The 16,645-nt window shown below is 48.3% G+C and overlaps 1 protein-coding gene across 1 annotated transcript in view; it reads right to left on the minus strand.

Moving 5' to 3' along the window:
• Positions 1-16,645, minus strand: part of LOC144268435 (importin subunit alpha-5-like) — a 242,138-nt gene that overhangs the window by 41,559 nt on the left and 183,934 nt on the right. Inside the window, exon 2 of the mRNA XM_077823348.1 lies at positions 1,154-1,232. Coding sequence (XP_077679474.1) covers positions 1,154-1,232 — 79 coding nt within the window. The remainder of the gene's footprint in view (positions 1-1,153; positions 1,233-16,645) is intronic.

Consider the following 16,645-nt stretch of genomic DNA (forward strand, 5'->3'; position numbering starts at 1 on the left):
AGGGAGCTGATGGGGGGGCTGCCGGTCCCCCCTGGTTCCAAGCCCCCACCAGCTAGCTGCAACGGGCTGCTCTTTCTGCAAGCAGTGGACAAAGCAGGTGGCTGCCAAACGATGTTATAAGGAAGCATTGCACAACTTTAAACGAGCATGTTCTCTAATTGATCAGCAACGAAACAACGTTAAGCAGGATGACTAAGTGAGAAGTTACTGTATTTATACAGCACCTAGCACAATATGAGGTCCTGGACCCAAATGTGGCCCTAATGAACATGAAGGAGGTTTTGTTTGTTTTTTTATTGGTTTTCTTTTTGCACTGAGACTCCTTAAACAGACAGGCTCTGCATTTCTTTGGCTCTCTAGTTCCTTGCCTCACTGTCACAGCCTGTGAGGCCTGATGCCACACTATACCTGACTCCTGGATTCCAGTTGTGAACACCATGATTCCCCCCAGAATAGATTTCTGTGACTGAATTATATACGAAAGAAGCTGGTTGTTAAATACAACAATGTTAACATAACCCTCAGATACGAGATATAAATAATGCACTGTGACAATTATAAAGATTACTCAACTGTCTCAAGCAGTACTTCTGTTAAACTGAAGCAGAGTGTTTCTGGTTGCTATTAAGTGGTCTTCCTACCCGAACTCAGTGTTATGAGACTGAAGAAGATGTATCAAAAATGATGTATTCTCATACACAATATGTCATCAGTGAACTAATCACTTGGTTAGGAACCTGGGTTTCAGCTTTGGCACAGACCACAAAGAAAAAGGAATGCTTTCAACCTAGAACTTGGAGGACATTAGGCCACATCATAGAACCACCACAAAATTCAGCATAACAGGTAGTTTTTGCTTGGGAATACTAAAACAGGAATACTCAGAGGGTGCTGTAGGTCAAGACTGACCAGTATCTGCATACCTATATGGGAACCCAAGATTGGAACAGCATGGTCAGGACTGAATGCAGTGATGGAGGTTTGCGTGAGAGCTTGAAAAACATGTTCTGCTGCAATCAGTTCCCTTTTTGAGTTCCAAAAATGACAGTTTTTAATAAAGGGAAAACATAGAGGCTTGTGAGTATATAAATTACCCCCGCTAAGTAAGAGAAAGAAAGATGGTATTACAAGACAGTAGCAGCGGAGGCCACACCTGTGTCTGGATATCATCCCCTGTCACAATGTTCCCAACTGCTCGTAAGGCAGGAGATACCACTTTGTAGTCACAGTGCCTGCAATTCAAAGCAAAAACTTAGACTAAGCAGCCCAAAAGTATCTGCACCTCCACCCTTTAGTCTGGACCCACTGCCACCTTGCTAGCCCTAGGAGAATTCTCCTGCCAAGTTTGACTGAAATTACTGAATATGTTTTAGAGTTAGAGACAAGCTAAAATGCATTTTGATTTGAAACTAATAGCTTTTAAATGTCTAACACTTAACTAGAGCACAGGCTTTAAATGAAACACAACAACCAACACATTGGCCTCACTTCTGAGCTCTGAAGCTGGTGACGCTGCATAGATGGTGGGCTCTATGTGCCTATTAGCTCCAAAGTACGCTAGCAACAACCAGCACAGAGATGTCCTCTGAAGTAGCTGACAGTGTTAATGAGGGGAGCTGCAAGGCTTAGCTGAGCCACTGGGTGGGAAAGGGTGGGTTGTGGGGTGGGATGCTGAGTGGGGCAGGGCAGGCTGGAGAGAGTGATGTGGCAAGTGGGGAAGACTGATTGGGCGGCGGAGGGAAGGCTGGCTGAGGGTGTCAGGGAAGGCTTGTGGGGAAGGGGGTGGGGCGGTGGCAGCAGCAGGTGCTGGAAGGAGGGTGGCAGGCACTGGGTGGGAAGTTGAGGGGGTATTGGTTGCGGGAGGCTGGGTTGGGGGAAGCAGGTGCTGGGTGGGAAAAATTGGGGGGCTGAGACATGGGGGGCATGGGCGGTGGGCTAGGAGGCGCAAAGGCTAGGCTGGGACTGGCAGATGCCTGGCAGGGAAGGCTGGGCTGGTGGGGTGGGGAAGGCCACGGGCACTTTGCTTGGCCTTTCCACACAGCATCTGTCTGTCCAGCCCCGTTATCAGGGCGTGGCCTCGCTTGCTGATCAGTCTTCAGAGGCTGTTGCTGCAGTGCAAAGGCAACCAAGAGCTGGATTAACCTGACTGCTTCTGCCCCATGCCTCAGTGGGCATCCTGCATGAGAGCCGGCAGAGGGACCCTTGCGTCCTTAGCAAAGCTCCCTGCCAAGGCGTTCTCCCAGGCAGCCTTTCCTTCTGTGCCAGAGCTTTGGGGTGAGAGGAGATGGCTGCCCTGGCAGGAATCTGGGGTGAGAGGAGATGGCTGCCCTGGCACGAATCTGGGTCCCATTGATCCAACACCCTTTGTCCCTTGGGTGGCTGTTAACATCATCACGGGCTCGTCTGTGAGCCTGTGTGGGATAGAGGGCGGCTGCTGTTCATTGATCCCTCACCCTTGTTATCTGTGGCCTCTTCCTGGCCGATAAGGGGGCTCGAGGGTGAGGGCAGGGTGGGGCCTGGAGCCTGAGCTTTGGCAACCTGCAACCGACTGCCATGCCGGTGTTACGGTAACACCAGGACTCTGATTTGAACTCTGCTTCATGCTGTCACCTTGGGCCTGGAGCTTCGCCACCTGGCGTTCGCCTGAAGGTGGCGAGTGGTTTTCTTCTAATGTCTGAGCCAAATCGGTGCAGCTGTTTGAGTCCCACAAGGTGGGTCTCTACGCTGTGATGTGGAGAACGAACTCTGCGGGTGGGGCAAGGGCTCTGCTGCTGGGGCAGTGGGGGCCTGCTCTGCAGGCCAGTTCTCTAAAGTCAGCCTTTGTATCTTAAGAACATAAGTGTAACCTTTCTGCCTGTCAGAGTTGGCAGCAACAAGGGCCGGGTTCAGTATCTAGGGGTCCCATTCCAATAACACAATGGAAAACCGGCTCGAGCCCCCACCCAGTGACCTGGGACAAATATATACCACCCCCGCTGGGCGCCTCCATGAGGCAATATTTCCCCTCTCGCAAGCACAGAGTCTGAGTGTAGCAAAAAGCCTTTTAATAACAGAGAGAAACAATGTGGCATTATGTTGGGGAAACACCACCAACAGGATTCATAACACAACCCATGAGCAAAAAACCCACCCCAAGCAAATTGGGGCATGTCCTTTCCCTTTGGTTCTTGAGTTCAGCAACTCAAAATCACCCAAAGTCCCGAAAGTCCAATGACTCAAAAGTCTCTGTCCCTGGTCAGGGCAGCCCAGACAATACTAAACATCTCATGGCTCCCCCTGGCAGTGCGTGGAGGGAAAGCCGCTCCCGAGCTATGGCCACAGAGTCTTCTTTTAGAAGATGACAGGACAAGGAGTAATGGTCTCAAGTTGCAGTGGGGGAGGTTTAGGTTGGATATTAGGAAAAACTTTTTCATTAGGAGGGTGGTGAAACACTGGAATGCGTTGCCTAGGGAGGTGGTGGAATCTCCTTCCTTAGAGGTTTTTAAGGTCAGGCTTGACAAAGCCCTGGCTGGGATGATTTAGTTGGGGATTGGTCCTGCTTTGAGCAGGGGGTTGGACGAAATGACCTCCTGAGATCCCTTCCAACCCCAATATTCTATGATAAGTCTCTGCCTGCGCTAGAGCTTAAGTCTTTGCAGTTAATTTAACCCTTCTGAAACAGGAGGGAAGTTACTCAATGTTCCAGCTGAGGCCACGTCTAAATTGGGAGCATTTTGCCAGTATAGGTAAACTAGTGTGGACATAGAAGAGCACTACTGTCCGCCACTGAATGAAGAGCCTTTACCCTTAGAAAAGAGCAAGAATACAAAGAGGACGAACCCACTGCTCAGGCTTGCTCTGCATGGCTCTTCTATCACTATAGCGATGTTGGCTAGGGGTGTGATTCCTAACCAATACAATCATACCAGGACATCATCTTAACACGTGGATGCAGTTATACCGGTATAAGTGTGCTTATACCAGTACAACTAATATACACTAGCACTGGAGAGCTTAAAATAAGATACTAGACTGAGAGGACAAAAGAAAGGAGCAGATTCTCCTCTTAAATATACAGCATTCTCGCCCAGGATAGAAGACTGAGAAGAGGGACTTGCAGACAGATGTACACTGAATAGAGTTATTAGCAATATAAAAAAAAGATGGCTTAGCAGCTCTCCTGCTCTGATTGCAAAGTAAAGAATTAACTGCAACATCAGATCACTTCTGCTTTGGCCAGCCAGAAGGCATCCATCTAACACTGGCTGCATTTGTTCCATGGCCTGAAGTGGGAAGTAAATACCCTGGTCCCATGAGTGAACTCTTGGAAGAGAATAGGATCCCATCACTGAGCTAGGTATTCTGAAGAACCTGTTTCGCCTTTCTTCAGGGTAAATGCACTGATCTGAAGGGCATTACTAAATATGAACTGGATGCTTTTATGAAGTGGTAAATGGATGAGCGATATAAATATGAAATAAAGACGGCTTCTTCCAGCCTAATAGCAAGTGAATGCATCCTTCTAGCAAAAGGCAGCACAGCGTACTGAGCTCACCATGCATTAGCATTTACAAAAATATGATTTCCCAAGTGCATGAGAGACCTTAACATCCCATCCTACCTTCCTGCACTTTATAAGATGATAGGGAAACCGACAGGCCCTGATTTGATGATAGTTATCATAGGGACATTGTATTAACCTCTCTGGATCCAAAGCATCAACTGGAAGAGAAGGAATAAAAAGACAAAAGAAAACATTCTGTAAAACAAGATCTAAGTTCATCATCAACACAATTAACAAGAGTGGAAACATACTAGGTACTGGAGCTGCCCTCTAACGGGGTTAAGCCATCAATTTTTAATAGCCGAGACAAAAATGCTAAACTGCGAAGTTGGCACTCACTGTGTGTACCCAACCAAATTCACTGCGGATTTTGGGTGAGTGGAATGTTCAATTAAAAATGAGGAAAGCGCAATCAGTAGGGCAGAGTGGCCAGTACATATTAATGACTATACTTATGCAGAACAGTGAGCTGGAAATAAACATTACTATAAAAACCCTTGAAGCTACCAAATTAGCTAGTTGTACAGCAGTGACATGCTAAGGATTGGCAGAAGCACGGCATTCTGAAGTAAATCCTTTTGCATTTACCTTCATACTCCAAGGCCATCTCTGCTGGATTAAGAAAAAAATCAAACTCAAACAAACATGTCTGGAGTTAAGGATGCAATTTGCACGACAGTGCACTTGGCCCTGTAAAGTGCAGAGGTTGGCAGGTGCTTAAGAGCCCAACACTCACTGAACATAGTGAGGGGCTAAGTCACAGGCACTTTGTGAAAATGTTCCCTCCTAGTCCATACTATGACCCAGAGACAGGCACGAATCACCTTAATCACTTAACAGTTACACAGAAGGGACAAGGTAGGGGAGGACCAACTTCTGATAGTGAGAGACACAAGCTTTCAAGCATACATAGACCGCTTCTTCAGGATTCAGTTTGTGTCCGTGCAGCAGCTTTCTTGCCATCACAAATGTGTCTCCCCTCACACCTTCCATGCTATTTATCCACGTTTGTATCAGTGTACAGAGGGCATGCACAGAAAGGAACATGGGCCAACGGACTGTGGGAGGTTTTCTAGATAGCTGGAAGTAAGGAGGATGGGCCAGAATGATTACATAAATCAATGTTTTTCAACCTTTTTGATACCAGGGACCAGCGTAGAATCATAGAATATCAGGGTTGGAAGGGACCTCAGGAGGTCATCTAGTCCAACCCCCTGCTCAGCACAAGACCAACACCAACTAAATCATCCAAGCCAAGGCTTTGTCAAGCCGGGCCTTAAAAACCTCTAAGGATGGAGTTTCCACCATCTCCCTCGGTAACCCATTCCAGTGTTTCACCACCCTCCTAGTGAAATAGTGTTTCCTAATATCCAACCTAGACCTCCCCCACTGCAACTTGAGACCATTGCTTCTTGTTCTGTCATCTGCCACCACTTTGAACAGCCTAGCTCCATCCTCTTTGGAACCCCCTTTCAGGTAGTTAAAGGCTGCTATCAAATTCCCCCTCACTCTTCTCTTCTGCAGACTAAATAACCCCAGTTCCCTCAGCCTCTCCTCATAAGTCATGTGCCCCAGCTCCTTAACAATTTCCGTTGCCCTCCGCTGGACTCCCTCCAATTTGTCCACATCCTTTCTCTAGTGGGGGGACCGAAACTGGACGCAACACTCCAGGTGTGGCCTCACCAGTGCCAAATGGAGGGGAATAACCACTTCCCTCCATCTGCTGGCAATGCTCCTACTAATACAGCTCAATATACCATTGGCCTTCTTGGCAACAAGGGCACACTGCTGACTCCTATCCAGCTTCTCATCCACTGTAATCCCCAGGTCCTTTTCTGCAGAACTGCTGCTTAGCCAGTCGGTCCCCTGTCTGTAGCAGTGCATGGGATTTCCTTCCTTCCTTCCTTCCTTCCTTCCTTCCTTCCTTCCTTCCTTCCTTCCTTCCTAAGTGCAGAACTCTGCACTTGTCCTTGTTGAACCTTATCAGATTTCTCTTGGCCCAATCCTCCAATTTGTCTAGGTCACTCTGGACCCTTCCCTATCCTCCAGTGTATCTACTTCTCCCCCCAGTTTAGTGTCATCTGCAAACTTGCTGAGGGTGCAATTAATCCAATCATCCAGATCATTAATAAAGGTATTGAACAAAACCGGCCCCAGGAATGACCCCTGGGACACTCTTCTTGATACCAGCTGCCAACTAGACTTGGAGCCATTGATCACTACCCGTTGAGCCCAACAATCTAGCCAGCTTTCTATCCACCTTATCGTCCATTCATCCAATCGATACTGCTTTAACTTGCTGGCAAGAATACTGTGGGAGACCGTATCAAATGCTTTGCTAAAGTCAAGATATATCACATGCACTGCTTTCCCCATATCCACAGAGCCAGTTCTCTCATCCTGGAAGGCAATCAGGTTGGTCAGGCATGACTTGCCCTTGGCGAATCCAAAGCTTGCAGCCTTTCTAAACAGTGTCAGGGAGATCTGAGGGACAGGCCATTGAGAAAGATTGACACAGGTACTTAGGACAAATGGCTACTTGTGATGAAGTGGAAAGTGTCTTAGTGTTTGTATGAATACTGTGCACACCTCAGTTTTCCCATTGTGTTGCACAAGTATCTAGGTGGTGGGATAAGGGTGTGTGACCTTTGCAGATACCCCGAGAGGGAAGGTGCAAGTGCCTTCTAGCTCCCTGGGCCCAGACAATAGATGTATCTTGGCAACTGATTGCCGGGCCCCATCCTCTGCAAGAGCCAGCTGGAGGAATTGGAGAACAAAGGGAGGTGGAGGCCAGGTGACCGGTTTGCCTGGGGAACAGCATACAGGATGGAGGAGGGGCAACTGGGTGTGACTGAAGGTGGGCTGCTGGAGGCTGGTCAGACTCCTGGTTTGGGACTCAGGAGGACAGCCCATGGCTCTGGGTCTCCTCAAGATGAACTTTGCTATAACTTCCTGCTTTCTGTGCTAACAAGATTCTGCTCGATGCTGTGTTCCAGACGACTAATAAACCCTTCTGTTTTACACTGCTGGCTGAGAGTCACTCCTGACTGCTGAAGTTGGGGGTGCATGGCCCCTTTGGAGGGCATGTAAGGTTTCCCCAGGTGTCCTATTCAGGTGGCTCACTGCAGGGAGCTTATGGCGTGGGACAGGGATGCTGAATGCTCCGAGGTCAGACCAAGGAGAAGCTGAAGCCCAGGAGGCTTGTCCTAGTGAGAGTGTGCCCCGAGGGGTAGTCACACTGCAAGAGGGTCCTGGTCCGGGGGCTAGTCGTCACCAGACTCACTGCAGCTGCGCTAATGTAGGGCAGTAGTGTAAACGCACTATGAAGACCAGAGAGCGCTTTCCTGTCAGCATAATTACTCCACCTCAGCAAAATGTGGAAGCTATGACAGAATGAGAGTGTGTCCCACTGACTTAGCGCCGGTGCGGACAGCTCGGGGGGTGGCTTTTTCATATCTGTGACCGACATAAGTTACATTAACTTAAGCGGAAGTGTAGACAAGCCCTGAACTTCATTCAATGGTTCCAGAGCACCAAGCCCGTGCATCCATGAACTACTATGGGGGGAAAAAGTCCCCAATGCCTCAAACCAACACCGTATACCTGGCTATGCCTCTGGAGAGGGCAGCACCCTTACCTGACCATGGTACTAATTAGGGCTGTCGATTAATCACAGTTAACTCACGCGATTAACTCAAAAAAAATTATTAAAAAAATGAATCGCACAGTTACATTTCAATTGGTATTCTATTGCGTATTACACATTTGTGGATGTTTTCTACATTTTCAAATATATTGATTTCAGTTACAACACAGAATACAAAAGGTACAGTGCTCACTCTATTCTATTTATTGCAAATATTTGCACTGTAAAAATGATAAACAAAAGAAATCCCATTTTTCAATTCACCTCATACAAGTACTGAAGTGCAATCTCTTTATCGTGAAAGTGCAACTTACAAATGTAGATTTTTTTGTTACATAACTGCACTCAAAAACAAACCAATGTAAAACTTTAGACCTTACAAGTCTACTCACTCCTACTTCTTGTTCAGTCAATCACGGAGAGAAACAAGTCTGTTGACATTTATGGGAGATATGCTGCCCACTTCTTATTCACAATGTCACCTGAAAGTGAGAACAGGCGTTTGTATGGCACTTTTGTAGCCGGCATTGCAAGGTATTTACATGCCAGAGATGCTGAACATTCGTATGCCCCTTCATGCCTCGGCCACTGTTCCAGAGGACGTGCTTCCATGCGGATGGCGCTTGTTAAAAAAATAATGGGTTAAATAACGTGTGACTGAACTCCTTGCGGGAGAGCGGTGCGCCCCCTGCGCTGTTTCACCCGCACGCTGCCACAGATTTCCTGTTGTAGCAGTCGCGGATGATGACCCAGCACAGGTTGTTCATCTGAAGAACACTTTCACTGCAGATCTGACCAAACACAAAGAAGGTACCAATCTGAGATTTCTAAAGATAGCTCCAGTACTCGACCCAAGGTTTAAGAATCTGAAGTGCCTTCCAAAATCTGAGAGGGTTGAGGTGTGGAGCATGCTTTCAGAAGTCTTAAAAGAGCAATACTCCAATGTGGAAATTACAGGTCCAAACCAGCAAAAGAGAAAATCAACCTTCTGCTGGTGGTATCCAACTCAGATGATGAAAGTGAACATGTGTGGGCCACACTGCTTTGGATCGTTATTGAGCAGAACTCATCATCAGCATGGATACATTATCTCCTGCAAATGTAAACAAACTTGTTTGTCTTAGCAATTGGCTGAACAAGAAGTAAGACTGAGTGTACTTGTAGGCTCTAAAGTTTTACATTGTTTTGTCTGAGAATGCAATTTTTTTGTACATAATTCTACATTTGTGAGTTCTATTTTCGTGATAAAGAGATTGCACTATATTGCTTGTATTAGGTCAAGTGAAAAACACTATTTCTTTTGTTTTTTGTACAGTATAAATATTTGTAATAAAAAATAAATATAAGTGAGCACTGTACACTTTGTATTCTGTGTTGTAATTGAAATAAATATGTTTGAAAATGTAGAAAACATCCACAAATATTTAAATGGTATTCTATTATTTTTAAGTGTGTGATTACATTTTTTAATTGCTTGACAGCCCTAGTACTAACAGGATATTAACCATGTTGCGTCTGTAGCAAAACGCATTTTGGAGCCAGCCACTGGTAATAAAGTCAATTATGAATTATGGCAAGGACAGGGCCTTAATAAGAACAGTCACTTCACTGGGATGATCCCCAGGAAACTGATTTAGGCCCTGGCTGCACAAGACATGACTGTAGCTTTATAACCAGTTTGTACCCCACACAGCAAATTTGATCTGCTAGTTGGATCCTCCATTTCTCCAGACCACAGACATGCTGCAGCTGGGGGACATAGTCCACTAGGTCAATGTGGGAACCCACAAACCATGATGCACACTGTGGAGGACTGCAAAATGGCAACTTCCTGGAGGTCTTCATGCCTTGAACATGACTGATAAGAAGGCTGCGGCTTGGCCGGATTGCAAACACTAAATAAATAAAACGAACCACACGCAGCTGAGTTACGCCCCCACTCCAGCCCTCCTGGCTCACAAAGGTTGGGGCATGATGTAGAGTAGCTGCATCCAATACACTGCCTAGAAGCATTTGTCTCAGTACACCCAGTCCCCAACCCAACATATTACCCAGCCAGTCTCACACCCACCTTGCAAAACCTAGGTATTGTTTCTTGCTGTGATACTGACCCACATCATCCTTTATTGCCTCTAACGTTTGTGTGGTTTTGAATTGCAAGACCACCACTGCACCTGGTTTTGCGTCCCAGAATGAAAGAAGTTGTGAACTGCTGCTCTAATACACAGAAGCATATATTCACCAAACTTAATGCCTATAGCGGAAAGTTACTCCACTCCCTCCTTTAACCAAGTTTAAGATATTTTCATACTTTCAAAGATCTAAGCGGTCTCTCACTGTATCTTTGCGGGAACCATGAATAGAAACAGAGAATTGTGGGACTGGAAGGGACCTCGAGAGGTCATCTAGTCCAGTTCCCTGCATGAATATTAGAAGCCAGCAAAGAAATACTTACCAGAGTTGTCTTCTAAATCCATTTTACTGATGCTGAAAGAACTGAAGCTTTGTTGGAGGACCCTTTGAGCCAGTCTCTGAGTGTCACTCTCCTCCTAAAAATATCAACCCTACAGACGAAAAATGAGGAGATTCACAGATTTCTAAGGCCAGAAGAGACAGTTATGATAATCTAGGAGTGGTTTTTAACCTGTCACCTGCAGACCCCTGGGGGTCCACAGGCTATGTGTAGGATTTCCAAAGGGGTCCTGCACCTCCATTCAAAAATTTTTAGGAGACCTCAAATGAAGAAAAATGGAAAACTACTGATCTAGGCTGACCTTCTGTAGAACACAAGGCATAGGACTGCCATGAATTAATTCCCATTTGATCTAGAGCAGATCTTTTTGAAATCAAAATTGGATGTCTTTCTAAAATTTGATGGAGAATCTACAACAGTTAGTAATTTTTCCAGTGGTTAGTTATCCTCACTGTTAAAAATAAACCTTACTTCCATTCTGCATTTTTCTAGCTTCAACTTCAAGGCACTGGAAATAACTTTAAAGTTATTTCAGTTTATCCATCACAGCTATTAAGTGTCAAAGATCAACTGCACTACAGCAAGTGGTAGACTTTACAGCTACGCTGTGCAAACATAGGATACAAGGTTATTCTTGGGGGCCCACGTATAATGTAGGGTACCGGGAACCACGTATTCTTGTGCTCCACAGAGAAAAGGTTTCCTCCAAGATGCTAAAATCCACAGATTTTTGTCTGAAACATCCTCTTTTCCCAATACATTTAAGAGGATTCAAAGAACCAGTTCCCAAGAAAAATTAAGCCATGTATTTGGGGAGCTCAGTTATCTTTTCTTATACACACTCAAAGTAATACTCTATCCTGAGCCCCTCCACCTGCCTGAGAGGTCAACACGTTTACACCTACCTTGTGGCTCATGATCTGTATGAAGAACTTGGTTCCTGATGTTTTAGTTAAAACAAACAAACAAAAAACGTAAAGAGTTAGATTCTCTCCTGTCTTCACTGCAATTCACACAATTTGAATGCATCAGTCATCTAAAAAATCCTTCCCCCCAAGATTATAAGTTTAAATAAGACAGAATTTAAAGAACTGCACAGTCTAGAGTCAACCTGAATCTCAGATTTGGTTGCCCATCAGAAAATACGTTTGCTACCCCGCCGGCAAGTTGTCCCTTCAGTCCCATGATGTGCTTTTGCTCTGAAACATGACTGGCTAAAAATGGCATCTCCTTAGCTTGCCTGCTCTGTGTGTGTGTATTGGAATCAGAGCTGTGAGGGTCGTGACAAAAATGAGAAGGGGGAGGATTTGTAGCATTTTGCTCATCTTAACTCTGCAGAGCCAGCCCAGCTACAGGAGGGAGAGCTCAGGTGTCTTCTGCATCATCATTGTTATTATTTATTTGTATTAGCATAGTGCCCAGGAGCCCTAGTCATGGACAAAGATCTGTTGTGCTAGGCACTGTACAGTGATTAAACAAATGCAACATTAACAGAAAGAAAAGGAGTACTTGTGGCACCTTAGAGACTAACCAATTTATTTGAGCATAAGCAGAATTAATATCATATTGCCTCTATATAAATCCACACTACATTCCTATCTTGAATACTGTGTGCAGATGTAGTCGCCCCATCTCAAAAAGAGATCTTGGAAATGGAAAAGATACAGAAAGGGGCAACAAATATTATTAGGGGTATGGAACAGCTTCCTTATAAGAAGAGAGAAGACTGGGACTTTTCAGCTTGGAAAAGAGATGACTAAGGGGGTGAAAGTAACTAAGGAAGTGTTATTTCTGCTTCTCATAACACAAGAACTAGAGGTCATCAAATGAAATTAATAGGCAACAGGTTTAAAACAAACAAAAGAAAGTATTTCTTCACACAATGCACAGTCAACCTGTGGAACTCCTTGCCAGAGGAAGTTGTGAAAACCAAGACTATAACAGGGTTTAAAAAAGAACTAGATAAGTTCATGAATTAGTCAGGATGAGCAGGGATGCAAAACCAAGCTCTGAAGAGTACCTAGGCTCTGTTTGCCAGAAGCTGGGAATGGGCCAACACTAGGTAAGGAGGAATTCTAGGCTACCCTGAGCTGTATGGTTATGACACTATCTGACCCCCCTGCTGGATCCCAAGGCCATAGAGCCATTCAGCCAAATGGATGGTATTGAGATGGGGGACTATGACCTGTTCAAACAGGCTTTGCTGCTGAAGTTTGAACTGACCTCCGAGGCGTACAGGAAACAATTCCGGGGTGTACGCAAGACCCCAGGTGTCACTTACAAGGAGGTCACCAATCTGCTGGGGGAATATCTCCGTAGGTGGGGGAAGGGCACAGGGTCCACTACCGCAGCGGAGGTGTGTAACCTGGTGGGGTTGGGGCAGCTGTATGACATCTGCCCTCCAGACCTTAAGATGTGGTAAGTGGATCGGAAGGCTAAAGATCTGCGCAGTGCAGGGGCACTAGTGGATGAGTTTGTGAACAGCAGATAGGGGGCAGGAGGGAGACTGGATGGAGCTGCAGGACGATCCCTCCACAGAGAAGCTGAGGGCCCTTGCTGGCCACAATGGTGCAGGATCCCAGGGGGAGGACCGCTGGGAGAGATTCCTGTGGGAGAAGGGATTCCTGTACCGGGAATGGGCTGGTTCAGGGCCAACTGAACCTTGGAAAGCCAGGAGGCAATTGGTGGTCCCCCAGAGGTACCACCACAGACTGTTGTACTTAGCCCACAACATTCCCCTTTCAGGGCATCTGGTGCACCAGGCAGAGGCTGCTGCAGAACTTTTAGTGGCCCGGGGCCTTTGACGCCGTCCAACAGTATTGCAGGGCCTGGGACTCCTGCCAGAGGGTGGGGAAGGGCCAGGATAAGTGTAAAGCAGCTCTGAGACCTCTGCCCATCATAGAGGAGCCTTTCCAGAGGGTGGCCATGGACATAGTGGGGCCCCTCAGCAGGGCAACCCGGTCGGGGAAGAAATACATTCTGGTGGTGGTAGATTTCGCTATGCGCTACCCCGAGGCAGTGGCCATGTCGTCTATGGAGGCAGACACCGTGGCAGACGCGCTGCTCACCATTTTCAGCAGAGTGGGGTTCCCCAAAGAGGTCCTTACAGACCAGAGGTCCAACTTCATGTCAACCCTGCTCCAGTGCTTGTGGGAGAAGTGTGGGGTCCGACACACCTGGGCCTCGGCGTGTCACCCTCAGTCCAACGGGCTGGGGGAGAGGTTCAACGGGACCCTAAAGATGATGCTGAAAACCTTTATGGACCAGCACCCACAGGACTGGGAGAAGTATTTACCCCACCTGCTGTTCACATACAGGGAAGTGCCCCAGGAATCCACAGGGTTTTCCCCTTTCAAGTTGTTGTATAGGAGGAGGGTGAGGAGACCCTTCGACTTGATGAGGGACGAGTGCGGAGGGAAGGCCTCCCCTGATGGAGTATGTACTGACCTTTCTGGAAAAGCTCGCGGAGCTCATGGGCTTGGCCAGGGGAAACCTAGCCAGGGCACAGAGGAAGCAGAAGGTCTGGTACGACCGCTCAGCACGTGCCTGCTTCTAGGCTACTAGGGACCAGGGGATACTTCTCATCCCCATGAGGAAGCACAAGCTGCAAGCTGCCTGGGACGGCCCCTTCAAGGTCATCAGACAGGTAAATGAAGTGAAATATGTAGTGGAACTGTCCATCCGGGCACAGCGCCACTGGGTGCACCATGTCAACATGATGAAGCCATACTGGGCCAGGGAGAAGTTGGGGCTGGCTGGGTGTGGGCAGTGGGAGGAGAAGGGAGAGGATCCCCTGGTGGGACTCCTCCCTGAGGTGGGGGCTGACCCCTCGCTGGAATCAATTCTCCTCTCAGACCAGCTAACCCCTGCCCCGCAAGCAGAGATCAGAGAGGTGCTGCCTTCACACCGGCAGCTGTTCTCCATCCGGCCTGGGCTCACTAACCTGGCTGTTCACCGGGCGGAAACAGGAGCCAATCTTCCCATCAGGTGTTCCCCATTCAGGGTCACTAGGAAAACAGCCAAGGACCTGGAGAGAGAGGTTGGAGACATGCTGGCTTTAGGGGTGATCCAGCCGTCCTCCAGCCCCTGGGCCTCTCCCATGGTGCTGGTCCCCAAGAAGGACGGGTCGATCCGGTTCTGTGTGGATATGGGAAGTTCAGTGCCATCACCGTGTCCGATGCCTACCACCGATAAAATCTCTAGACAAGTTGGGGGGGCGCTGATGTGATGAAGTGGGACTGTTCTTAATGGTTCCTCTGAATAGTGTGGGGGTGCCTCAGTTTCCCTATGCAGTTCTTAAGTATCTAGGTGGTGGGATAAGGGTGTATGATCACTGCAGAGCCCTAGAGGGCAGGTGTGTGCAGGAGTCTGGACACAGAGAATGGCCGACACCCTGTTTCCTGGCCACTGATGGCCTGGGCCCTTCCCCCCTGCAAGGTGAGAGCTAAAGGGTTGGAGAACAAGGGAATCATGTGACCTCGTGGCCCCGGAAAGGAACAAAGCCCAGAAGAGGAGGGGCTGGAGGGAGTTTCAGTTTGGGGCTGGCTGGGACATGGAGTGAAGGGCAGACGTGGTTGTCTGGCTCACTACCCCCAAAATGGACCCAGCTGAGGGGTCCTGTTCTTTGCACCTACAAGCTCTGTTTTAGACCATGTTCCTCTCGTTTAATAAACCACCGTTTTACTGGCTGGCTGAGAGTCACATCTGACTGCAAAGTTGGGGTGCAGGACCCTCTGGCTTCCCCAGGAGCCCCGCCTGAGCGGACTCACTGTGGGAAGCGCACGGAGGGGCAGAGGATGCTGAATGCTCCGAGGTCAGACCCAAGAAGCTGTGTTAGCTGTGTGTCCTGCAGACAGTCTGCTCACAGACAGGAGACTTCCCCAGAGTCCTGACTGGCTTCATGGGGAGCAGTTCCAGAGCATCGTCCGGGGACTCCATGACAGCTATCAAATTCCCACTCACTCTTCTCTTCTGCAGACAAAATAACCACAGTTCCCTCAGCCTCTCCCCATAAGTCACATGCCCCAGCTCCCTACTCATGTTCATTGCCCTCCGCTGGACTCTCTCCAATTTGTCCGCATCCTTTCTGTAGTGGGGGCCCAAAACTGGACGCAATACTCCAGATGAGGCCCTCACCAGTGCTGAATAGAGGGGAATAATCCCTTCCCTCGATCTGTGTGCAATGCTACTACTAATGCAGCCCAATATGCTGTTAGCCTTCTTGGCAACACGGGCACACTGCTGACTCATATCCAGCTTCTCATCTGCTGTAACCCCAGGTCCTTTTCTGCAGGTCCTTTGCACCAGTTCCTTATCCACCTTTCAATTCTCATATTAGACCCCATCTTCTCCAATTGAACTAATAATTTCCCAATTGTATCAAATGCCTCACTGACATCCAGGTAGATTAGATCATTGGTTCTCAAACTGGGGGTCACAACCCGGTTAAGTGGGGGGGTCACGAGCCCCAACCCCAGCGCGCGGCTGTAAGTTGCGAGCCCCAACCCCTGCGCCAGGCTGTCAGCTCCGATCCCTGTGTGGAGCTGCGGGGCTATGAGCCCCAACCCGGGCACACGGCTGTGGGTCCCGACCCCTGTGCTAGGCTGTGAGCCCTGACCCCAGTGTGCGGCTGTGAGTCCCGACCCCAACCCCTGCACCGGGCTGTGAGCCACGACCCCGGTGTGCAGCTGTGAGTCCTGACCCCAACCCCTGGGCCGGGCTGTGAGCCCCGACCCCGACAGGGAATCGTGGTTATGAGCACCGACTCCAACCCCCATACAGGGCTGCAAGCCCAGACCCCAACCCTGGCCAGGAGCGGGGCTGTGATCCCTGAGTCCGACTGCCACATGGGGTTGCAAGTCCTGACCCCAACCAGGAGTGGGGCTGTGAGCCCTGAGCTGGGGCATCCAGGACGCTGTGAGCCCCGATCCCTGTAATGGGGTTTCAGGCGGAGCCCGGCCATGCTGAGGGTTATCAGCCGAGA

Source organism: Eretmochelys imbricata, chromosome 1 (assembly GCF_965152235.1).
Source record: "Eretmochelys imbricata isolate rEreImb1 chromosome 1, rEreImb1.hap1, whole genome shotgun sequence".
NCBI lineage: Eukaryota > Metazoa > Chordata > Testudines > Cheloniidae > Eretmochelys > Eretmochelys imbricata.